The sequence below is a fragment of the Lineus longissimus genome, chromosome 5 (genome assembly GCF_910592395.1).
Source record: "Lineus longissimus chromosome 5, tnLinLong1.2, whole genome shotgun sequence".
Taxonomy (NCBI): Eukaryota; Metazoa; Nemertea; class Pilidiophora; order Heteronemertea; family Lineidae; genus Lineus; species Lineus longissimus.
The window spans coordinates 1,061,301-1,086,687 of NC_088312.1; the positions used below are offsets into that span (position 1 = coordinate 1,061,301).

Sequence of the window (25,387 nt, forward strand, 5' to 3'; positions counted from 1 at the left end):
TAGAGGAGACTGTCTTCAGAGCAGTCAGATATGTCTGTCTCTGTGAAGGATCTCACCTTTCATAGGAAACTGTCTTCAGAGCAGTCGGAGACGACCACCTCTATGAAGGATCTCATCTTTTAGAGGAGACTGTCCTCAGAGCAGTCAGCGTTGACCGTCTCTGTGAAGGATCTCACCTTCTAGTTTAGGGAAACTGACTTATAATCAGTCAGAAATGAACGTATATCAGGACCGGATTGCATCTTTAAAAGAGACAGTCTGCAGTTTCTCTTGCATAAGGCTTCCCGACGTGTGGGAGGACTCAAGATACCTGCATCAAGTCTCTTGTCCCTCCAGTTGTCCCATGAGTGTCTTCAGACCAGTCGGAGATCGATGTCTTTGAGAATGTTCCCAACTTTAAGAGGAGACTGACTTAAAACAGTCTCTTACAACACGAGCCAAATTCTTTGAAAGTGATCAGGTCTCTGGATGAGACTGCCCTTTCAAGCATGTTCTGGTGAAAGCCCAGCATATTTAAGTAGTTTCTTCCTCCACGATTACACTAAAGGAATACCAGTGGAAGGTCTCCACAGAACTTATGGAAATGAATGTACTGTAATTGAAACAAATCATTTTGATTGAGCATCATTTAATACCATTATTCCTTTACAAACAACGATAAGAGATATATTTACAATAAATATTTCATAAAAACAAAGCTTCACCAAATAGAACATGATCATTACACTGCTGAAATAGACAAACAAGTGACAAGTTCTATAAATAGACATGAACTGGATGGAATGGTCTAACATGATTCAAGTAGATGTCTTCGATTGTTTTGCAGATGTTTCTCTCTGAAGAAGTGAGCAATGGTGAGATAATCCAACTTGTCCAATTGTGATTAATACAAAACGATTTAATTGGCACAAAACTCAAGTGACAAAGAACAGGGGTAAAGTGGTTGTGGTATTTATCATTTTTCACTCCACCTTGATATTTTCAGTCCATACAAATGCATAGTGAGCCACCGTGAGTATGTCAAGATTAGTAACAAAGATCTGAATCCCGAGCTGCCCTGTTGTGTGGGTCCACATCATCGGCAGGCACATCACGTATTTACGGCCATCGGTTTATTCTCTTTCATGTAGTTGGTCCAGAGAGAGCTCAGTTGCTTAGCCTCCTGTCATAAAGTGAGGGAGCATTGATTAAAGGAAGCAATTACAGAATGAGAACTCTCACATAAGGAATCAAGACACTACAATACAAGATGATTCTTCAGACACTCAGCAATCAGGAGATCAGGATGTTGATTCCAAGTCCCCTTTCCCATCATCATCCTTTCAAAATGTCTTGTTTCGGAAATAACTTTGAAATAGAGACTGAAGTCATGAGCCAAGTGGGCCAGATGAAGTTATGCCAAATGGCCAACAGGTGGCTCTTCTATTTCATAGATTTGAGAACTTACATGTAAACAAAGCTCTCATGAGTGAAACAGAAATAAGATTGACAGAACCTTACCATAATTTTCTCCTCGGGACACTGCTCCAGAAGTTCATTCATAGTGAGTGGTATTGACTTTTCTCTACTTATGATGGGCATTGGTTTTGATCTGGAAAAGTTACATGGAAAATGAGAAGATTGTCAGAAGGCCTTGAACAAAGATAATGTGTCTACACCAGTATCTGTACAAAATGATAGTCAACCAGAATCAGTCACGGATTAGGCTAGCTGGGTCCGAGTGTTCAGTTCATGTCATCTTACCTGGCCTCAGACTCCTCCGGTCGCATCTGCCATGTTTTACTAGACGGTGCGCTAACACCGCTGCCGGTTCGATCGGTAATCTCCTCGGTGTGTGTCTGGTGCGTGATGAAAGACTGCCGCGTCTGCACCTCGGATTCCCGCTCCTCCGGTATCGTGGCAATGCCATACTTTCCTGGCGGCCAAGACTGATCGGTATGTGTCAGGAAGAAATGATCAATGTTGGCTTCATCATGGAAGGGGCTTGGTTTTAATGCGTAATGGCTCGTCTGAAATGAGACAGGCACAATGTGAAAATACATGAACATAACTGCACAAGAATATGACAAAAGTGACAGAAAGTATGATCTTTCCCTCGGCATATCAGACAACTCAAATAACTGTAATCTATTCAGAGTATTTAGTGTTTAATCAGAGGCAGCAGATGCAATCCAAAATCATCCTGGATGTTGATGTTCTGTGACATCCAGCAAATGGGGTAAAATCATGGAAGCATTCTTGCAAATAAGACCACTTACTTTGTCACTGACATTGGGGCCTTCCATCAACAGGAATAAGTCATCTGGGTCATGTTTGTCTAAAATTCTGAAAAAGAAAATCAAACAGTTTGTGAATTGGATTGCCAAATATAGACTCTTCAGAACTTTTGCCATGTTGAAGAAAATGTCTTTTTCAAAGCCAGGAGCCAGGAACAATAATTCCATGAAGTGAACACACAAGCAAATATCCATCAAAAAACATATCAGACAATCAAAAATAACATACCTGTTTGCTGATGCTGTATTTGCCATGGCAAGTTGATACATTTTCTGTATTTTACGAAGGAAGACTCGTCTCTCTCGTTCTCTATTGGCCAAATCAGCTTTCCGTCTTTCCTGCAAGGTTAAAAAAATGTCATATGAAGTTAGATTTGAGCTAATGGGCCTTGGTGACTGAAAATATGAATCAAGCAAGTAACTTTAAAAGAGTACTGTTGGTCAAATCATGAGAGTCACACACCACAAGAAGACCAAATGCCATCACAGCAGCAGAAAAGGAAAGCTACTCACCTCAACAAGATCAGGCGGTGGCTTGGCCAGACTCATTGTGAAGCAGTGCAATTTAGGCATCTCAACCTAAAGAAACAAAGACACAACATAAGTTACCACCAAGTACTGAAACCTCAACGAAAACTGTTATATCACCAACAACTGTTGGGCAAACATTTTGACAATGATGACAACTGACTTCTTAGGTCAGCAAATAAAGTTTTACTGAGCTTGCTAACAATGTTGCCTTTAGTCCTTGCAACAGCACTGATTGCAGTCTAAACTCGCCGACAGACCTGAGTAACTTTGTGATCTACCCACCCTTGGAAACTGTATTTCTACTTCATCTTTCGTCTTTCTGGCCTGTGAATTCATAGAGCCACGTCTTCGTTCCTTGTCTCTTGTGGGCTGCCGGAAGTCAAGAGAAAATGTTGACAAAATGTTGACAAAATGTGACACTACAGGCTAACTATTGTACTTGAGCCAACAAGCAAATCTAACTTATTAGAAAGAGAAGACTTGCACTAAAGAGAAGGGAACGGATCCTTATCTCAACCACCAGGGAGGCCAGATTCTGTTGGGAGTGTTTATATGCAGACCATGGAAAGGTTTGCTGGGGCTACATGTACCTGTCTGTTTTGTCACAATCAACTTTCACACAAAGACGACATGTTTGTGTCCCAAATCTTACCTTGTAAATATGTTGAGCCTGCTGTGTGACAGCCCATCTCCCAGTCTGTTGCTCCCGGGTACTTGGTCTCGACTCTGAGACTTCTTCGATTTGATACAAGTTGAGGTTGGTGGCAGGTTGCTGAGTGTCATCCAAGCTGTTGATGGAGTCCTGGTCTGTAAAGCTGAAATTCTCTGATGAATCACCACCTAGCACTGGAAGAGAAGAGATTCAATGACATCAGATTCCCACTCAGCTGAGAGACTGCTGGGTTTCTCAGGAGGAAAACATGTCAATTCTTATCAATCAGGACTCAGAAAGAAGTCAAATCCTAGCCAAAATAAAACAGATCAGCCCGGGTGGTGATGCAAATTCCAACTTACTAGATAACAAATTATTTTGAATTCCACGTCTCTGTGAATCGTCTTTGATGCTTGTGGGGATATTCAACTCCTTTGACCAGAATAATTCAGAGTCGGTCAACGTTTTTAATTTGCCTTCCTTTGCAAGCTTTCGTTCTCTGGCCAGAATCTGAAACAAAGAAGAAACAGAATGATTTATTTTGCAGCTTTGACAGTGACACTTGGAAGTGGAAAGACACTCATTATTTGTGAGATTCTTAAGAGAAACATTCTAAATAAAACAGTATTTCGTGTTCTCAACTGTGAGGAAGGAATTTTGACCAACAAACACCCTCAATGACAATGAATCATGAATATGTTGGTAGCATCATAAGGTTAATTTTAGACTTACTTCATGAAACTGTGACTTGTGAAGATCTTTCATAAATGAGTTATCTGTTGAAAGATCAGATCTTGTGAGGCGTTTCTTGACCCGATGACTTGCAGTCTCCTTCTCCTCCTGCAGCTGCCTCTGTTGATCCTCAGATCTCCGCTTAAAATCGACATGCTGCTTTTTAACCCTCTCATTTAACATGTTCATGTACTTTGCGTAGTAGTGGTCCTTTAATGAGTCCAGGTCATCCACCACCTGTTGGCTTTTCTAAAAGAAAAATACAGAGTAAGTTTGACACCCTCACATAAAATCCACTTTTACGAGCTTGATATTTTCCCAGGCCTTATGTCCGACACAGATCTAAAGAGGTTCTAAAAGTAGATCAGAAAGCCATAAATAGGCAAGGTTTGTATAATGATAATGTAAATACAAAGTACTAAAATCAGTGAATTTGTCCCAAAAATAGAATTAGCTTCAAGGCTAAAGTCGATTGGTAAGGGATTAAACAAACATGCTAATGTATTGTGCTAACTTATGTCATGTTTGAGTGCACTTTTCATTATAGCATGAAAATAATGGCCTACAAAAAACCATAAAGTAAATTGAAATATTTGACATACAAATTTCGTAAAACTGCAATCAAAACAGAAAATTGGGCAGGTTTCCAAGAGTGATCTAACATGTGGAGAGGTAAGTAGGACTAGGGTTGGCATTCATATTAGCTTCAGAGTAGTTGTCTCCATTTTGATGACCATCACTCAATCTGCGGAACCGTTTCCACTTACCTTCTCTCTGTAGAGACGCCTCTCCCGATCTCTCTCATCTTCATATGTTTCTCTCCGACGTCTCTGAGGGGGTCTCACTTTGGTGTCTGGTTCACGCTTCTAAAACAAATAAAAATGTTCGCCAATGGATTTTTTAGGCAGAGATATGGTTGGCCAAGTGGTCAATGTGTGAGACTTGTGATTACAACATAGTGGGTTAGATGCCTTTTTTACAGACTTACAACGATGGACCAACTTCTTTTGATCTGTGCGATGACGCCCGCTAATGGTTGGTAAACCAAAATACCAATGACGTCATCATGAAACAATTTTTGAATGCGATAGACTTAGTCAATAAACACAGAATAAAGCGAAACTAAAAGACAAACCTTATGCCGTTTTTTCTTCTCCTCGGGAAGACCATAGTCAATGAGCACACTCCCAAGGGTCGATTTGGATCTGATGTTATACTTCAGATTTAGTGACGCAAGGCTGGAGTCATCCTTCGTAGACAATGTCTGAAAAAAAGAAACTACAGTGGAACCCCGGTAACACGACCACTCATGGGACCAACGTTGAATGGTTGCGTTATCGGGGTTGTTCCATAGTGAAGTTGAAAATCCTTGGACAAAGAAGTTTTATCTGGGCCTAGAAATTTCAACTAAAGGATTGTTTCACACTCGGCACCCCAGTTTATAACGGTATAATGAATACAGATACAAAGTTTCAGGCTGAAAACACCATACTTTCCAAGCCACACAACAGTAACACCCAAATAAATAGTGTTTCGTAGAAGTCCGCGCATACTAACCTTATCATCTAAACACTTTTGTGGACTATTGCTGCCCGCAGAGGGGCTTGATTTGACTCTTGATGAGCCCTTTTCCCGAGATTCCCCAGGGCCGTCCACCATCTTGGCTGTTGTCATAACAAGCTTACAGACATATGGGGCGCCTTAGCCACCAAAATCAACGATATTGGGAGCTGTTCACACTTCCGTCTCAACAACGCCAATGTTGGCTGTTGGCTGTTGGAGACCGGGTTTGGCTAAAATTTACAATCCCCGATCGGAAATGACGTAGTTTGATCGCGTTCAACTATAAATCCATTGAACAGTGGTGCTTCGTTAGTCAACCGATGACCTTTTTTGGGGTTTGATTGGGGATTGTAAACTCGTTCCCCGGGTTTTTAAATCAACGCCCCAAATGGTGTAACTCTGCTCACCAAAGAACACAATGAGATGAAGATACATTTTGAATGTAAAATAACTTGATTTATTCTGGTCATAATTCAATGCCAATCATGGCAAAGTAGAAAACTAAAAGACTTGTTTTCAAAATATTTTAAACCACAATAACAACTTGACTTGATCATAAGAACAGCCCGAGGGCACAAAACAACAGTACATTCAATGACAGACTGTGAACAAGGCAATAATATGCATTTGACGAAGTTACATGATTCAGAGTATTATATGTGGTTATCCCTAAGAAAGAATGTAGTAAAGGTAGATAAGAGTGCTGAAAGGGTGGATGTCGTCCTGGGTGCCGACAAATGGTACCCAGGTTCGAGATCGACTGGACAATAAGCACCCTGGGTGCCATTACACTAGACAAATAGCACCCAGCTTCTTTTTGCCTGGCTTACGGATCTTAGGGACGACGTTTCTTGCAATCTCGTTTTATCTTATTTCCAGCTTCTTTTTGCCTGGCTTACGGATCTTAGGGACGACGTTTCTTGCAATCTCGTTTTATCTTATTTGTCTAGTGTAATGGCACCCAGGGTGCTAATTGTCCAGTCGATCTCGAACCTGGGTACCATTTGTCGGCACCCAGGACGACATCCACCCTTTCAGCATTAGAAGTTAGAGACTTCGGCATTTGACGAGCTCTTGTAATTGCCTGTCTAAACATAAACAGCACCTTAGGCATACAGAGCTATGGCACATACAAAAGGTGAGGCATGTCAGGATGCCATATTTGGACATACATGTACACATAATGTTTCTGTGATCCCAGTCGCAATATGAATTTCACTGATACAGGTCAGAAGGGAGGGTCCATTTGCACAAGTAACTGACAGTCCAGCTTTAAACTGGACTACAAAATATCCTCTAGAACACTACAACCACTGAACAAAAAAAGTTCAAAAAGAAGATAAAACAAATAATTCCAGATATCTCACAACCACTACACCAGACCATTACCTCTGGTTGTATTTGATGTATAAACAAAGTAAAATAAGAACAACAGAAAAGGCTTACACGTACAAAATCGAACGTCTCTCAATACAAATCAACAAATAAATGAGAGATGAACCACTGAGCAGCTAATTTTCTTTCACCTTGCAATGAAGATCCCGCCACATAAAATAAAAACAAAGTTAAATATGATAGGTCTTAAATATATGTGTTGACTTTCGTATATACATTATCATGTGGCACATACACAGTTTGTATCAAAATAAATAAATTTCACTCAAATTCCAAAATGCATCTCAATGTACATGTACATGGAGGGGAGATGACTGAGGTTGACCCTAACTTCAAGATACATGTAAACTACTTAATGAAAAGACCGTCTCAAACTTACTTTTATAAGCCCTTTAGAGGTTTTGAATTTGATGATGGTCTTTTATCACTGAACTGTTTTACTAACTTATTGGTTAAAGTTATGTAATAATCAGGTGGATAGGGCTCATAATCTTCATAAGAATAAATAACATCATCGTATGAATTTCTTATATCGTGTGGCGATGCCATTTCAAGCTGTGTACCCTCATGCCACTCATTGAACGATGTTATACTGATTATACCAGTTTTGGCCTTCATGGCTAATTTAAAGTTTTTCTCGTAATAAGTACCGTTATTTCGAGATTTTTTGTTCTGAAAATTCCATGGTCGAATCCTAGTATCATCATAGCCCGGTCCCACACTCGGAATAAACATCAGGTTTTTCTGCCGAGCAAACGCAGACAAACTCCCCCAATTCTGCGGACTTGCCCCGTAGGAAAAACCAACGCTGGCAAAATATGAATAAAAACCATCAAATCCTGACTCCAGCAGTTCTCGTCGGTGGGAAGCCTTGACTAGTAGTCCGATAAAGAAAGCGTCTATCTCAGACCCTCTGATTGAATACCTTTCACCAGGGCGGAGAAGGTATTGCCATCGATCAAGAGTAATTTCGTACGAATCATAAACGTACATCATTGGCAGGATTTTCCCATTGTGCTGGTGTTTATAAAGTGCAGGATGATGACCATACGTTTTAAAGATGTACTTGAGGTTATGCTGGATCGAGAAGATGCTGCGATGTTTGTATGGTTCAAGATGAAAGGCTATCTGAAAAAGGAGAGATGACACCAGGTTAAACTACTGCTATCAATACGAGAAAGAAATACCAAAGTTCTGACATCATAACGTTGCATATTTCTATCTTTATGGCGATGCAGCAATATTTTGAAAGAAAATGCTTCCTAAATTGAGGAAGATGTCATTCCCGGTCCAAAGACAAATAAAACTGATATGTTAATTCATCCACTAGTCCAGTAGTCAGGACTGACCACACATACCTACCTTCAGTGAATATTTATGAGCAGTATCAAGTAAGATCATCATCACATGGTTCCAAGACTTGCCTTCACCATCGTTACTATTTGCCGGCAGCCATGAGACAACCACTACACCTGAAAAAGGATAACAATGATTTGAAAAAAAAGAATTTTCTTGAAGACAAAGAAGTGTCTACCTCACTCAAGTCACCTAGGACTTGCTTGGCTTTAGTTTGTAATGAGGTTTTACTCAAAATCATGTCAGCAACGTTCTACACTAAACATGGTCAGGGGTTGAGATCCTTCTTCAGTCTCGATCATGATGGAAAACGCCTTGAGTAAGCACTATATGATAACTACCTATTCCAGCAGCCCGTATCTGCCTCATGTGGCTTTCCAAAACAGCCTTGTCTCTTGAACTGTATGTCCCGAGTGTTGGGTAGAAGTTGGACCCAATATCCTCAGGTGGTGAGTGTCTTCCTGATGGCCACTGCTTGGCATAGAGTGCATTCCAATGTTGCTCATATACGTGACCCCAATGGAGGTAAACCTTATCATATTTTGGATTTCCATACCAAGGGTAGTAGAACGTATGAATGTTATAATTTGGTTTCGTAGTCCGCATCAGCTTTAGCACATCTGATGACAAAATATGAAGTTGATCAGGAGAATTAGGTAAACGTTTGGTTGAGTTCTGGTCAGATGTTTCAACTGTTGGTTTCTGCTGACCATTATTTTGAGGAAGATTAACAACTCCAGATATTGTTCCAGTTTTTCTTTGCTCTCTTTGTTGTTTATCCGAGTGTATTTTCTTTTGATGGAAAGGTTTGTGGTACCCGATCAGTCCAAATACTATCAAGGAACTAACAAATATAAATATTGTGAAGAAGTAAAGTCTTCGAACTCCATAGAACTTGAGTGAACATAGCAGCATTCGTCGACGAAAAAACGAATTCATTGTTTAGGTAGATTTCAAGAGTTACTTAGTTGACCAATTGCTTCTTGCAACACCTCTCAATCAATCTGCAACACAAAAGAAGAGAGAATGTATTAACTGTGCAAAGGCAACTAATGGGCTACAACATGGTAAGAAAAGTTTTTAGTCAATCTGACTCAATCGTGTCCAGTAATAAGCCCTTCCCTTGCATGCTTGGCTTTAGCATGATGTTACTCGATAGATTTGGTGGTGTTTTTTGTCACGCCCTGTATGCTATATCCGAAATGTCAAAACAACAGCTTTGGCCGACAGTTTTTTGGCAAATATGCAACATTTATCTTGTACATTTTAGAATTTAAATACTTTTGGGATCATCAACGTACAACAGGTCATGTAGAATGTCTTTCTGTTGTCTGGTTTTAGTTTTAAATCAGTTTTGGTGAAACGGCAGCGCCTTCTATCAACGGCAAAATATACTATCGATTTGTAAACCCACCCACGATTGGTCGAAACTATCAGCCGCAACCAATCACCAAACGTGGTCCAACGAATGGTTTGGGAAAAGGACTGACGCCATTTTGTCTTCACGCCGCTTTTGTGCATGATTTTGATGATATGAACTCGGATTACTCCCTTATTTAGCTCCATAAGTAGAAAATCGAAGCCGACAATCATGGAGGCTGTTCGAGCATTCAATAATGAGGTACCCGAACTTCACCACCTGCGTCTATTTCCTCTTTTCAACACCCTTTTCTTCTCTCGCGGTTTCTCCCGTCCCGACATGGTTTGGGTTGTTTTTACGTCGTTGTACGATGTACTGTACACTGCATGGAGGTTCAAAGTTTGCACCCAGGCCCGAGCTGAGGCTGAGCATTTTATCTCATAGTCCTATTGTTGTTTTATATCATTATGGCCACAATCACAGATGGACACCAAGGAAGGCAATGTATACAGGATTATGGTTATTAATGAAGCCTGGCAAAACACAGGATGAACAGAAAGTGAAAGTAGCTGGCTGATCATGTATTCTTTTTTCTGCTCCAGCTGTCTTCGCTGTACGACACCAAGCCACCAGTGTCGAGACAGAAAATGGCCAATCTAACAAAGCTGGCTATCAAGGCAATAAAGTTCTATAAACACGTTGTTCAGAGTGTGGAAAAGTTCATTCAGAAGGTTTGTATCCAGGTTAGGTTGGATAGGAATTCTGAGGTTAACCAGTGCTCAAAAAGTCATGTCCACAATAATTGTATTTCAACCTTGTAGCCAAATCACCCTTCTGATTGTGACATTCGTAATTGTATTGTAATGAACAGAACATGGCAATCAGTACATTGCAAAGACTCATTGTACTAGAATAGATGGTAAATTAAAAGAATATTGATGTTGTCTTTTCTCTATTCCAGTGTCGACCAGAATATAAAGTTCCTGGACTGTATGTGGTGGATTCCATAGTTAGACAATCGAGACACCAATTCGGTGTGGACAAAGATGTTTTTGCACCGAGATTCACTAAGAATATCTGCATCCTCTTTCAAAATCTCTTCAAATGTCCTACAGAGGACCGGGTGAGTATTCTGAGTTTAAAATTGAAAATGAAAGAAGGTGATTTGCAGAGCAGTTTGCAATTCGTAACCCCATTGCTAATCTAGACAAAAGGATAGGCCAGAATCCATCGATTTGGATTGAAGGAAGTAAACCTCAGTTAATTCTTTAACAGGATTTCAAAGGATTTGTATTTTTCTTTCAGAGTCGAGTGGTGAGAGTATTGAATCTTTGGCAAAAGAATGCAGTGTTCCCGAGTGCTGTTATTCAACCACTTATGGACTTGGCTGCAGATCCAACGAATCCTCAACTTCTTGCCAATGGTAAGTTTGAAGTGAAAGTGGGACTGTGTTGCTTTGATAGTTAGAATACTGTTGTTGTTATCTGTGTTCCAGGGAGCAACAGTAACATTCATGAAAATTGAATTTGAACAAAGAAGGACCTATTAATATTATTCAAATCTTTAATGTATTTTCAGCTGAGAAGGAGATCAGTCAAGTCGTTGAAACCATGGTCCCAACTAAACCAGCCATAGTCATTGCAATGAAGCCTGAGATGAACAACAAACCAGCTGAGAGTCCGACCCCACAGCAACAGCATCCAGACAATGACGTGTCATCATCCACTCAAGCCCTTCAGACAGATATGTTGAAGAATATCACACAGATCATACAGCAGTCACAACAGGTGAGAAAATGATACCGTTTGCTGGTATTTGAAAGATAGGCGGAGTTTATGTATATATGCTACTCCTCAAATTGTAGTTGATGTTAAAATATCTCTCAACTTAATTCAAAAGTTTAGTCTTGACACTGATCCCATTTCTGTAAGCGAGAATCATCTGATTTCTTGGCTATTCCCACTGGAGAATAATGTTCATGATATTATTCCAGATTGGAGCTCCAAGTTTATCTGCCCAGCATGCTCAACTCCAGCAGTTACAGCTCCTGCAACAGCAGCTCTTGCAGCAGACGCAGATCCTTCAAAACCAGGCGCCCATTGATGGAACGTTACTGGCACAGATCCAGGCATTGACAAGTCAGCTGTTGAACACTGATGATGATGTCAAGCCACCTGAACCACCACCGACATTCAAAAAGGTACTGTGTGTGTGTAGTTTGAGGTGCAGCAGCTCTGTTGTCTGTTCTGGTTTCCTTCATTCAAGATCATTTCTTCCTTTGTTGCAGGAATTGCTGGATTTTGACTATGGAGAGAGTGATGATGAGGACGATCATAAAAAGTCTCATTCCGAAAAGAAGAATGCTCTTCCTGCTGGGTAAGAAGTGTCTCTATTCAGATTGTGGTGAACTAGTAACGTCATCGGACTTGGCAACGGAAATGCCCTGGGTTTTAACACCAGTCTTCCAGTCAAGCAGCCACTTGCCCTCTCCAGGTCAAGCCCAAATGAAGTGCCTCTTTGACCTGTAGTTGTGAAAAAACAAGGTACAGGAGTAGCATTCTGACTAATATCCAACGTTCCTCATTCCAGTGCTCTATACGAAGGCCTCCTGGATCAAATCCAAATGCCAATGCCTGTACAAGATCTGCAAATCACCCATGGTGGTGTCAAAAGTGAAGTTGTGAAGCGAAATGAAGACCTCCATAAAAAGATATTGGAGCAACAACATCAGGAGTTTGAGGAACAGATCAACAATCCGAACTGGCAGCCACAGCCGCCACCCGAGCCTCACCTCCCTGAGGTGCATGGAGATGTGGACATGAGGGAAATCAGGTTTGACCAGCAGGAGGTAATTATCACAGCGCTGCGGGCTCATTCCCAGGCGAATGGTCGAGGTCATGTAAAAGTCTTAACTGGTCATTCTACAGAGATCTGTAGTATCCAGAGGAGGGTGCTACTTTTCCTCATTTCTGGGGGTCTACTGGTTTTCATTTCTGTTAAGAAGCCAGACATATTTTTGATATGTGGAAGAGAAAAAGCGGGTCATCCCGACTTACCTTGGCCAGTAAGGTCCATTCCTGAAGATAAGAAACCATGTCACTTCATTGAAAAGCCAGTATAAGAATCAAATCCGATGAGTCATTGAGACCATGACCCTAAGTATAATAGAACTGCCAAGTCAATTTCATGCCATATTTTTAGCAGCAAGGACAGCTTGAAGAGGGTCAAGAGGATGAAGACTACAGGGACTACCAATACCATGACTATGACGAGAGGCATCGCTCACCTGAAGTCGAACGTCGCAGGCGAGACAAAAGGGCAAGAGGTTCAAGGTCACGATCAAGGTCACCGAGACGTCGTCGTAGGTCCAGGTCAAGGTCACGTGAGAGGAGGCGCAGATCTAGGTCGAAAGAGCGTCATAGGAGGTCTCGGTCTCGGGACCGTGAGCGTGAGAGGGAGAGGCGTGAGAAAGAGAGGGAGAGGAAGAAGAAGGGTTTGCCGCCATTGAAGGAGAAACATTTGAGTGGTGAGTTGGTCATGATGAATTTCAGTCAAAGTACCACTGCAAAAACTTGCAGATTAGCAATGAAGTGATTGTCGAAGCATGGTTTTAAATTCATTGGCTGAGCCACATGGTGCAAAATATGATGAGACCTAGCAGTTGCTCCCAGATCTGAAATCATTTTGTCACCAGTAATAATTGAATGAATTTACTTGTTTGTTTTCCAGTCTGCACAACCACACTTTGGATTGGGCATATATCCAGGCTCACAACTGAGAATAATCTACAAGAAGAGTTGGAACGGTTTGGGGAAGTCGAATCAATTAATGTAAGTTGTTGCAAACTAGCAGTGTACTTGCAAGTTGCTTCAGACAGCAGAACGGAATGGGGCCAATGAAGAGTATCTCTACATTCCACTCTTATTTTTCAGATGGTTCCTCCTAGGGGTTGTGCGTATGTTGTATTAAGTCGGAGGAAAGATGCATCTAAAGCAGTCGAAAAGATGAAGGGTACTCGTCTCGATGGAAACTTCCTCAAGGTTTGTGTACTCACTTTCAGTATTTTGCTTTTTGATGTCCATTTTTGATGCCATGGTATTGCACAAGAGCAGGGAGGGAAAGAAAAGCTGCATTCTTTAAAATCTTGTTTTCTTCACAATATCAGTGCCCCTGCGTTAGACATGGAAGATCATTTCCATGCATGAATGCAAGTTGTCGTGATCACCTGCCTTTTTGGAACAAAAACTTGGCCAAGTTCTTCAATCATGGTCATAGTGTTGATCATCTCCATCGAGCGTGGTCTTCCCTTACCCACTTATATCTGATTTCACTTTCAGGTTGCATGGGCTCAGAACAAAGGAATCAAAGATGCTGGTCACTTCAAGGAAAACTGGGAGGTTGAAATCGGTGTGACGTATGTGCCATGGGAGCTGATTCCTGACGACTTTGAGCGGTTAGCCGAGGGTGGCATGTTTGATGATGACACATTGCCAGAGGAATTAAAAGGTACGCTGTGTTATCAATACCAGTGGATGAGATGTAGTGTTGATGCTGCTTAAAATAAAACATGTTATGACACCCTATAAGTGATCGAGTGTGATACACTGCAAAGCTGAGTTGGTTCACTTCAGTGACTATGGATGTCACCTCAGAATTTAGTGGTGAATTTCTTACCTGTCATGATGTCCGATTCCAATTTTGGGATCCCATTTGCGTAGAGATTATCTGACTTTTGTCTCTTGTGTCTCAATAGGTGCGGTTTATTTCCAAAGTGGTAAGTTTCTGGTTTGCGCTCTTATTGGTTCAACCTTTGAATTGCATTCGACCGATGAGGAATGGCTTGTATCTCTTGCTCTTAACCTGGAGAGGGTTCACCACTTGTGTAGAGTTCAACTAAACACCTTTGCATGCTCACTATGATGTTAAGGGTTGGGATGAGAATGAAGAGAGGTCACTAGAAATGTCAACATATTCATCAAATCCGTCGGCTGTACGTCAACACAACAATGGGTGATATGAATAAAGACTAGCAAATTCTTTTATCCAAATCTCCATGTACATTTACACTAGGCCTTCCTGTACAAAACCGGAGTAAGAGCATTTGCTAGTCTTTATTCATATCACCCATTGTCTGCATTGCTGTGTACATCTGTGTCGAATTTCTACTGGGTATTCTTGAAACATTTTCTTTTATCATTGCTGGAATGTTAGTGTTCCATTTCTGATGCATTTAGGAACTGTGCTCTATACTAAGTTCCGTAAATAAACATCAGTTATATCTTGCAGTAACTGGCACTGAAATAAACCAAACATTGTAGTGTCAGTAGACAAAGGTTTTAGTGTTCTGTGGTGTCTCTCACTTCGCTCATCAGTTGACCGACTGCAGCACTTCCAATCAACATTCCTCCAAAGTAGTGCTTCTATTTCCCATTTGGCTTATGCGATATGGCCTTTTATCTTGGGTCAAGCCTGTGTGAATCGTGGGCCCAATTTTCACCTATAAGAACAATCAACCTCACACATGTTTAAACAACCATTCAGAACATGGTCCCCTTCACAAGATCAGTCCTGTGTTGCATAGAGTGCACCATTGATCAGAGTAAAAACGCATGAAATTTCCGGAACTTTCAATGTGTTGAATGTTCTGAAAATGTGTGAGAACGTTGGGAGTAATTGTGGGTGAAAATCGGATCAGGGATTTGTGCACTGGTTCATGTTGGGACTGGAGGATGTTTGCAAGACTCTGGAGGCCAGTGGTTTTCTTGGTCTTCCATCTTACCTCTGAAATCCTCCCCTACCTACCCTGGTAACTAGACCTCTAGCTCTCAGTCAGTCACCTGTTGAGAATTGGACATCTTATTTTCAGGGCTGTTGGCTTAGGTTTTGATTTCAGCGCCATTATTGGTAAAGGATTTCAGCAAAAAGAGGAGTCTTTGTTTGAAACAAGCTGTCTATTGCCAACACTAAAAGCTGCTTCATAGTTCTAAAACAGTTTTACCCGACATTTACTCGTAGATAGCTTTAGCATATTGACGTCTCACAGATCGTTTGTTCCATTTTGGGTGTCGATGGAGCAAGCATTACATCTGCCTCGAGGAGCTTGATGAATAAAATGATGCGATTAAATCGTTTTGTGTTTTGTTTCTGGGTTTCTTACACCCCTTGATTGTGATGTTGCATGTATTATAAATAGGGTCTCATTTTTGCACCAGTGGTCTGTACTATTTTGATCGAGATTCAGCTCGTCACTCCTGGTCTTGAATATTGGACACGGACCCACCAGTGCGGTGTTAAGTCTCTAACATAGAAAATTCCGGCTGGAATCCAGAAAGCAACAGACATCTGAACATATGCGGTTGGCTTGCCACCGATGACCCTCATTTGATCTTGTATTATACCCATGACAAATAAACTTTTATTGAAAGTGACCTGCTGACTAATTCAGTAAATCCAGGCATGCCTGATTGTCATCAGTGTATACTCTTTCATTGTAATGACTTTCTTTCTCTGAATCACTTCAATCATAGCCATCCTATCTCACTCGGGTATCCCACTATCTTGCAAGATGCCTGATACCTCCCATCCCACTCGTCATACCCATGCATTGTATGTATATATTGGATGATAGCAGTGCTGGCTATTTGCAAGAACCTCTTCATTTCAGTCCGAGAGTGATCTCAGTGCCCCAGCCTTTGTCCCAATTGGATCAATTTAGCGTAGTGGAAGCGCTTTTTGAGGAATATTTGCTGGGCATGAAAAAGAATGATTTTGTTTGCAAGTTTTTTGTGATGACTATAAATGAATATGGGATAGGCTGATTGGGATGCTCAAGTATGATTGAGATGCTTGTAGCATATCTATGGACCCGGCTCTATGTACTGCTGACAAGGACGGACAAGACTTGCATCTAGAACCAACGTATATCATTCATCTATAACATATTGTTTCAAGAAGCCACTGGTCGACTCTTGGAGTTGACCAGTTGGAGTCAACCCCTTGCAGTTTCAGCATAAGAAGTCGATAGTTGACATGTCTCCCTAAGGGTTGTGCCATTTGGTATCAACTCCTGAGGGGTGCTGTATCTACAATACAAGCGCGGCTCTGTTTAATCAAATCCTGCTTAGGTTTGTCTTCAGCGGCTGAGGATACTTCTGGAGGCAGGATATGCAAGTATCTTCAGCCCTCCCCACTGATTGTGCTAAAGCTATCATGGCCTACTAACTCCACAAGACTCCCCGCTATTCATGTTCCCTGTTTTATGTCATTGTAGAGAAACGACGACGGGGACTTTCGTTAAATGAAGATACCCAAGATTCTATGCTGGAGGACGGGCAGCCAATGGGGATGCCTTTTGTGCCTGGACAACCACCATTTGGTGAGTATAATGGCAAAATGACTGACAAGGCTGCTTGGTAGGATTACCAGATTTCAGCATGCACAGCCAATAGTTGTTTTCGTGACAGCACTTGAATCTTGCCCTTCATGAGAATTGGGTAGGATGCCACATAGATTGAAATGACAGTGTTTCTTCCTCTTGCAGGTATGATGATGATGCCTGGTCCGATGGGTGTCATGCCCCCGATGATGATGGGTGGACCACCAGCACAGTCCATACCTTCCATCGTCTCTGGTGTCCCCCCTGTACCAGTGCCAGGAGTTGTACCAACGAATGCACCGATGATGCCTCCGCCTGGTATGCCAGGTATGGCCATGATACCTGAACGACCAGCAGACATACCACCTCCAGGAGCAGAACCAGCCCAGCCGCCGCCAGAAAAAATGGATAGCAGACCTCCTCCTCCTCAAGATGAAGTGCATCGCATGGAACCAATGCCTGGCATGCTGCCTCCTGGGGAGCAGGTATATAACTTACAGAAATTGTAGTGGTCAATAGCAATAGGCCGACATCACTGAAGTCATAAGGACATTCTGTACTGTATTTGGACTTGCAAATGAGAAAGCATCAGTGAAATAGTCAAAAGGTTATGAACAATTTGCTCCTGAAGACTGTTGTGGAAACTGAGTAGAGGGAAGAGAAATCAGATTTTTGATTCCACCACTTAAGTGCTTAAATCTGTTTTTCGAAGTAGTGAATAGTGATGCCCGTATTGATTGATTATTTTAACCTGTCACATCATTGATTACAATGTACTCATATTTCAGAATGCTCCGCCAAGGCCTGGCCAGATGCCCCCAACAAGTACCCCAATGTCGATGGCACCCCCTCCAGGACTGCAGCCTCCACCTCCCCCAATAAGTACCCCAAACTCATTAGCTCAAGCAATCAAAAACATTGTGGAAAATTCAATGGCTGCTACACCAGGAGCTCCAGCTGGACCAGTTGCGATGCGCCCAGGTGGACCACCACCTCCAGGCCTGCCAATGGGGTTGCCAAGATTCGACCCTAGGTTGCCGCCTCCAAACTTTAGAGCCCCTCCACCCCCTGGCCCTGGGGTTAGGTTTGAACCACCTAAAGGTTCTCCTGGTTTGGAAGGTATGATGCCTCCCCCAGGGCGATCACCGGGCAGAGCAACGCCAGATGAAAACAAAGCTGATACGGATGACAGAGACTTTAACTTCACTAAAAACGCCAATTCAAACGTTCAGTTTAGTGGACGGGTTGATCCAAGACTTGGTGGTCATCCGGGAGACCGGCCACCCCGACCTCCAATGGTCATTCCAAGCAGTTCACCAGGTCCAGGTGGAGTACCTAGATTAGCCGGACATCAGGGACTATCTGTACCTTTGTTACGCCCCCCAGAGATACGCTTTGCTCTTGGACCAGGCGATCAGTTTCCGGGGCAAAGACCCAACATGCTGCCAGGAGGTCCACCTGGTGGCCCAATTCGTTTGCCGGGGCTACAGGAGCTACGACCTGGGGGACCTCCTGGAGGACCACCAGTGTCTATGCACGGACCTGCTGGTCCAGATGACAAGCTGGGACCACCCCGTATGCTCATGGATAATCCACCAAGAATGTTGGGTCTGCCACCAGGATTACGACTTCTCGGACCACGACCAAACTTCCTGCAGAATGGACCAGATGGTCCAGGACAAGAACACATGATGCGACCAGGATTCACACCACCAGGAGGACCTCGTTTACAGTTTGGGCCCCCAGGAGGTCCAGTGGGTCCCAGGGGGTCACTAGGCCCGATGGGTCATATTCCTGGAGGTCCACCCAATATGGGGCCCCCTATGGGCAACCATGGGATGAGACCACTAGGACCTGGTGGACCGATGGGACCTGGTATGCCACCAGGGGGCCCTATGGGGCCAAGGGGATTCCCCATCAGATTTGCTCTTAACATTCGAGGTGGGCCTCCTGGAGGGCCTGGCATGCCTGGTGGGCATCCTCCTCCACTGATGGGGCAAGGACCCCCAGGCCCTGGAGGTCCACCGTTTGGTGTCCACATGCGTTTCGGTAGCCCAGATCGTGGTCCTGGAGGCCCGGATCAACATGGTCCTGGAGGCCCAGATCACAGAGGTCCTGGTGGCCCAGATCACAGAGGTCCTGGTGGCCCAGATCATCGAGGTCCTGGTGGTCCAGATCACCGCGGTCCCGGGTGCCCAGATCAGCGAGGTCCCCCAAACTTTGAGGAGCGGAGGTTCCCAAACATGAATTCACCTGGGAGGGCTGATTTCCCTGATGAACGAGATCGCGATGGAAATGATGACAGGTCAGAAACTAATCGTGAACGCAGGCGGGGCCCACGTCGGTCACGGTTTGACACAAGTGGTGATAAGTTTGATCCGAGCACTGGGCAAAAATTGGATCCTAATGCCCCGATGAATGATTCTGGGAATAATGAGGAGAACGATGTGAACCCAGAGGAGTCTAGTGGTGATGATCCGCCACTTGCTCTGGTTGAAAAAGAGGCTGCTTCTGAATCTGAGCCTGCGGAAACTAAAGAAAGCCAAGAGACTGAACCTGCTGAGGCGACGGAGGCAGAAGTACCTGCTCAGGAGAGTTAGTCGTCTATTCTGTTGAGGAATCAGACATTTTAGATTTGGTGATTCTATAAAGGAGGGGATTCAAGTTGTCACTTGCTGTGCATCTTCTCCTGTTGTTCATTATGCTGATCGGAATAGTCAAAAGTGCTTCATTACTCATATGCTTTATCAATCATCTACGTAAATTCATTGTGGATTATTCAACAAGATTTGATGAAACCCTAAAGGATTGATCATAACTTCTTCAGCGGTTAGAAAGTGCTAGAAACAATTGAATTTATTAGAAACAGAGATAGGGAAAGGTTATCAAATCTCCCATCACTGCTGTTTGAAATTTCTGATGAATCCTTCTGGGGTTAAAGGAACTGATGGGGCATTTCCTGTGTTTATTGTATTACAAACTCCAGGCAGTATTGTTGAGCGATTCCTGCACTGCATAGCAGTGGGAGTACTCGGAAGTGTTCAGAAAAGTTGCCATTTTGCCTTCTGTGATCTCGAAGCTGTTACAGTCACCTGCATTTCTACGCCAAAGATACATTTGGATGGCTCAGTGCACAATATTGTACTTAGCCATTTTATTTTTATATGTATCTTTCCGAGGATTTATCTTCTGTCTCATTTAGAGACTGTGGTTTTTTTATGCGCTGGTCCCGTAGCAGATTTTTTGCTGTTTTATAATGTGTCATTAACGGGTACGAAATTGAATATAAATTATTATTTATATTTCCGGCGTCCGTGTGACCTACTTTTCTTTTCTCATTCAGTCACTTTTCAAGTGTTTCTATTGCAGTTACCCAGGCAGTGTGTGAAGGGGAAGTTTTCACTGATTCAAGAGTCATTTCCACCACAGCTGGTTGGTGTGGCTACAATAGTGAGAAGTAATTATAATGAAGCCGAAAAAATGAAAGAAATGACGAAGCCAAATCTACAATGAAAAGGTTTCCTTGTCAGGCTGCTTGTATTCCCAGGTCCTGGGTGGCTGCAGTTTTCAAGTTCTAAGCTGTTATTGCAGAGGTCCACGTACTGTTGAATTGTTATTGTATTGCAGAATTAATTCGGCTTTGCTCCATGGTCTTCAATTTACATTCACTGGCAGATTCTTTCATGCTACAATGATGTTGATTTAGAATATGAACAGAGCGATTGTGAAACTCGGCAGATCTGGTGTTCAGTTGAAATTCCAACTATTTGGTTAGACTTTGTGACCGTGGAGAAGAGCCTATTTGTCATGTTTGCTAAGCACTAAATGTATGAATGCTTTATTTCAGCCTTCCTTTACAGCATTGCTTTAACTCGGCATAGCAGCCTATTGATCAAGTAGGAAATTGAGAAAACCTAATCAATCCACTTAGTTTTGAACAAGAGTTTATCATTTATCTTCTTAGATAGTTTGGGGATAAATATTTCAGGTGCATGTTGTAATGTCTTGTATTTTACCTTCAACAGTATGTGGACCGAGTACAGTGGTAGCTTTTGGGCACTTGTGTGAAAAAAAAGCTGAAATTTAACAACACCTCTTTCAAAGGCATGTTTAGGTACTACAAGGCCCTTTCTACATGACGGCGTTTTCAGCCAAAGGTGCATTTGGAGAAGCAGCTCGAACCAGCGAAACCAACCATTAGTTAGGAAAGAGGTATGAGAAGGTGAGTCATTGGCCTACTGGCTTTGTGACAGTCTGGTATGGTGAAGATCAAGAGGCAGGCATTTTGGATTCAATTTAAAGTGCTCTCTTCCACCAGTTTTTGTCAAGATCTTTGACACAAAACATATTTCGTCACCCTCTCGATACCAAATCATTGACTCCCACCTCTGGCCTTTTTCCAATGAGATGGTTTGGTTATTGTTGATTCAGATTTTGCGTGAATGTTACCTGTGTTTTAGTGGTCCCTAAATCTTCGTGTTACTGTACTCTCTTCTGCACTCTCTTTTGAGCCGAGACTTTGTACCACGTAACGTGTAGTATAAATTCCAGTGATTACCAATATCCAACGGAGAGAATGATGCAAGTGCTTGAAGCCATATCCTTGAATATACCTAGTGAAGATTTTAGGGACGACTGAAACCATTGGCTTTAAATGTTCATTTTTAACCCATGGCACATTTTTGGCCCCAAATGCGGGTTACGGGAACAAACGCCCCTAATGTGGGTTCAGGACACAAAACCCCTAATGTGGGTTCTCGACCCCCCTATGTGGGTCAGGACATGAGATCACAGTCTTGGAGATCATTGTGCAAATGGCACTGGATATCAAGGTAGGATTGGGAAAGGCCTGTTCGGCTCATTTCTGCTCTGCTGGTTCCTGCCAATCTTTCATTGCCATGGAGTAAAATACAGAATTCATCTTTCAACCAGAGTAAGTTGAGAAATACATCAAAGAAGTAATTGAAACATAATTGTGGTCAAGCTAGGCCTTGGTCCTTTCAAGAACCCTGATGAAAATGGTGTGGGATATCCACAAGTCTATATTTCAGTTATTCAGAATGTTGGTAATTACTAATATTAAACAGATGAAACTAATTGAAATTTGAAGAATTGGCTGATAATCAGAACATTTGCGGAAATCTGCTAACTTAACCTTTCCTTTGGACTGTAGCAATTGCTGTCCCCCTCAATGCCTTGCCCCTCAGGAGTTCTGCTTGGAGATCGAAAATGATGGAATCTGTGGACAGACGGGGTAGGTGGCCACAACTAATGGATGTGGTATTTCTCTGTAGTATGTTAGTAGTCATAAGTGAGCAGAGATGCAGTATGATAGGTCCTTTGAAGTGGTGACAAAATAGTACTCTATTGGTGGGTGTATAATCGCAGCTGATGTTATTAGACTGATTAAGGTGCACAGTAGAACCTCTTTAACAGGACACCCTTGGGACAGACCAATGCTGACCTTCATAGAGGGGTGTCTTGATTACAGAGGTCATATTCAATGGAAATGTTCAGGCCTGGACCAGAATTGGTGTCCTTAAGAGAGAAGGTGTGTGACCTCTAAGGGAATTCAACTGTAGAAGACTGGTAAAGGAAGTCGAGTTTGACCTCTGTGACCTGTCATCTGGATCTCTGTCTTTCTCCTGACGTACATCATCATATATTCAAGTATCGTTATTCTATATATCCCAGGAGAAAGGATTCTGGCTCCTCATCTAGTTCCTTAGCTGTTCAGAAGAGAGAATTTCTGCTCAGTTCGTTTGTTGTTATCATGGAGATAGTTTTACTGCAGTGCAGTGCCTTTAAAATTGATTGTAACTTTTCATGTAACGAGAAGGGTTGAATTAAGATGCCTATTCATAGTCTTAAGTTTCGAGGAGATACTTGGACCATTTTGAGTGCGAGAGATTGACAATTTCAAGGTGGTTGCTATGGAAACCGATGATGAGTGCCAGAATCTGTTACGTTTTTGTGTCTTTTATAAAAAAAGATGTTTTGTGACAGTGTTGTGCAGGCCTAGATGCAAGTAGATGCATTTTAACTCATTTTATCCCTGAGAGGACCCTTTCTTTCCAGCTCTGCTGAATAGACTTGTTTTAAACACTCCTATTGAATGTTCTGTGAGCTGCTACTGTAACAAAGTCCAGGAGCCACACCAACATGCATCTGTATTTCGAGTTGATGTGGCTCCTGGGCGATCATGCAGTGTTGTAGCAGGTAGGTTGTAGGTACTGAGGAGCAGGATGGATTAAGACAAGAATTGGCCATTTGTGCTATTGTCACAAGGTAGGTGACGCTGGGAAATCAGAAAATCCTGTTACCATGGTTGTAGCACATCACACATTCTTGGAAGGGGTTCACTCCCTCCCGAACTAAAGGCCAACACTCCGCACGCGACCGAGTTTGTGCCCTCGATAGGCCTGCCATATAACCAGTAGTTGTGAAATAAGAGTGCTCTTTTTCTTCACGAACCGATCATTACTATCTCATCCAGAGGAAAACTGTGTATAACCTTTCACTAGGTGTTCTGTCTGTTGAAATATCGGTTTAAAATCAAAAGCCCTGTAATTTTACTGTCATTCGAAGGTCATTTTGTAAATAATGACTGCGTCATATTTATTCCAATGTCTTGCGTTGTACTCGGTGACGATGTGATGTCTGCAATAGTGTTCCACGTTTATCGGTGTTCCAATCCCGCGAAAAATAATTAGATGAAGAGATCTTGTTGAGTCATATTGGCCTGGTGTCATCAGACCATCTTGCCGGAGCAAGGCCAAAATCGCCATCAGTTGAGAGGTAGGACTTCATTGAGAGTTCGATTGTGAGGATTGCCGTTTGCAAGCCTTGCGCGTCAAGGTGATAGAATAACGAAAACTAAGTAGATGCCACATTCGACTACGATCATTTTGGTGGTTTTGCGGGTGTAACGTTTTTGGTTGTTCCCCGTATTTCAGTGTCCTCATACAATCGACAGCCAAAGAGACTATGACTTCTCAATGGGGGCTCAGAGTACTATAATAGGGGAACTGAGAAAAACGTGTCTATCTGTCGGTGTTTAACCAAACAATCGGGGGAACGTAATACACCTGGTCAATTTTTGAATTTGCGTAAAATGCAACGAACCGTGGTCATTTGTTTTCTGTACTTCTTGGCTCTAAAGATCATATTGTGTACGAGCTTTTAAATTATGCATGATGTACATGTACATGTATATAAAAGTATCTGTTCAGTATAATATGACGTGTATATGAAGTGATGTATCGAATAAACCCAGATCAAGATACGAGAAAACTTTCTTCCGTGTTTTCAATAGAGAGGTTGAGATTTCTCTTCGTTTACGTATGCCCAAATCCATTTGTGCTAGACATGATGTAGTGCATATACATTTTGTAGGTCTGAACCACCACAGCTGCTGCCGTATTTTATTCAGCATAATGTAATCGCCGGTGTAGAACGAAAATGTGTCCCCTTGAAGAAGTGTCCGGCCTTGTATTTTGACAGTTCTGAAGTGGCCATGACGTCTAAAGCTTGGATTGCAGTGGTGGCTTATCAGCTCCGTGGTGGCCCAAACAAAAGCGCGCCAACATTCACGGATTGATCGACGCATTTCCAAAACAGTTAAGTGTCACCTTAAAGCATCAAGTTGGCCGGTTCGAGCGAGGTCCGAGGTTGGACTGACTGTCAGCAGTGTTTCTGCTGTGTGTCCTTGAGCTAGCTCAACACCCAGTGCTTGCTTATCAGTGCCGGTGTAAAAGTAAAACGTGTCCCCCCTGGAAAAAGTGTCCGGCCCTATTGTATTCTGCAATATGGTTCTATAGAGACCCTGACAGTCAATAGCTCAGAGATTGAAGCGCATAATAGAATCCTTTGTTCCCGGACATTTTATCCTAGGACATTTTAAACTTCTACACCGGCCAGGAGTAAATCACGGCCGTGCGGAGCGCCGAGTGTCAACTCCGACACAAAAACACACAGATAGGCCTATACTTCTGAAGCAGTGGCGGCATTCAGCGTCTTTGATGGTCTTAACTGTGTCTCTCCTGTTGACAACAATCTCCAACCCGAGCACTCGATCCGTCTTAAGATGTGTCTCAGCCACACTTCATTTATCTGTCGTCTGTGTCTCGGCCATCGTCCCACGACAA

The 25,387-nt window shown here is 42.6% G+C and overlaps 3 protein-coding genes across 7 annotated transcripts; 1 reads left to right on the forward strand and 2 right to left on the reverse strand.

Moving 5' to 3' along the window:
• Positions 1-617: 617 nt before the first annotated feature.
• On the reverse strand, positions 618-5,855 carry LOC135487406 (uncharacterized). Of its 2 annotated transcripts, none has more exons than XM_064771039.1 (13): positions 5,749-5,855; positions 5,327-5,455; positions 4,959-5,057; positions 4,192-4,440; positions 3,822-3,969; positions 3,460-3,653; positions 3,090-3,176; positions 2,790-2,855; positions 2,506-2,615; positions 2,259-2,325; positions 1,744-2,009; positions 1,501-1,591; positions 618-1,162 (listed from the first exon to the last, which is right to left on the reverse strand). In XM_064771039.1, exons 1-13 carry the CDS (start codon positions 5,848-5,850, stop codon positions 1,091-1,093), a joined length of 1,680 nt encoding a protein of 559 aa, XP_064627109.1. In that variant the 5' UTR covers positions 5,851-5,855; the 3' UTR covers positions 618-1,090. The 2 variants fall into 2 exon arrangements, with proteins under 2 accessions (XP_064627109.1, XP_064627107.1); XM_064771037.1 differs by having other exon boundaries at positions 3,090-3,179.
• A 367-nt stretch (positions 5,856-6,222) lies between these two features.
• On the reverse strand, positions 6,223-10,204 carry LOC135487410 (glycoprotein endo-alpha-1,2-mannosidase-like). 2 transcript variants are annotated; one of them, XM_064771044.1, is made up of 4 exons: positions 10,145-10,204; positions 8,847-9,509; positions 8,512-8,621; positions 6,223-8,277 (listed from the first exon to the last, which is right to left on the reverse strand). In XM_064771044.1, the coding sequence occupies exons 2-4, from the start codon at positions 9,442-9,444 to the stop codon at positions 7,531-7,533; spliced, it is 1,455 nt and encodes a 484-aa protein (XP_064627114.1). In that variant the 5' UTR covers positions 9,445-9,509; positions 10,145-10,204; the 3' UTR covers positions 6,223-7,530. The 2 variants fall into 2 exon arrangements, with proteins under 2 accessions (XP_064627114.1, XP_064627113.1); XM_064771043.1 differs by lacking the exon at positions 10,145-10,204 and adding an exon at positions 9,807-9,863.
• On the forward strand, positions 9,984-23,401 carry LOC135487396 (SR-related and CTD-associated factor 4-like). 3 transcript variants are annotated; one of them, XM_064771016.1, is made up of 16 exons: positions 9,984-10,126; positions 10,468-10,596; positions 10,827-10,988; positions 11,171-11,288; positions 11,444-11,652; positions 11,859-12,065; positions 12,153-12,241; positions 12,455-12,713; positions 13,067-13,391; positions 13,595-13,695; positions 13,798-13,905; positions 14,203-14,371; positions 14,619-14,639; positions 17,136-17,240; positions 17,406-17,725; positions 18,029-23,401. In XM_064771016.1, exons 1-16 carry the CDS (start codon positions 10,097-10,099, stop codon positions 19,838-19,840), a joined length of 4,164 nt encoding a protein of 1,387 aa, XP_064627086.1. In that variant the 5' UTR covers positions 9,984-10,096; the 3' UTR covers positions 19,841-23,401. The 3 variants fall into 3 exon arrangements, with proteins under 3 accessions (XP_064627086.1, XP_064627087.1, XP_064627088.1); XM_064771017.1 differs by having other exon boundaries at positions 13,070-13,391; XM_064771018.1 differs by lacking the exon at positions 14,619-14,639.
• Positions 23,402-25,387: the final 1,986 nt, after the last annotated feature.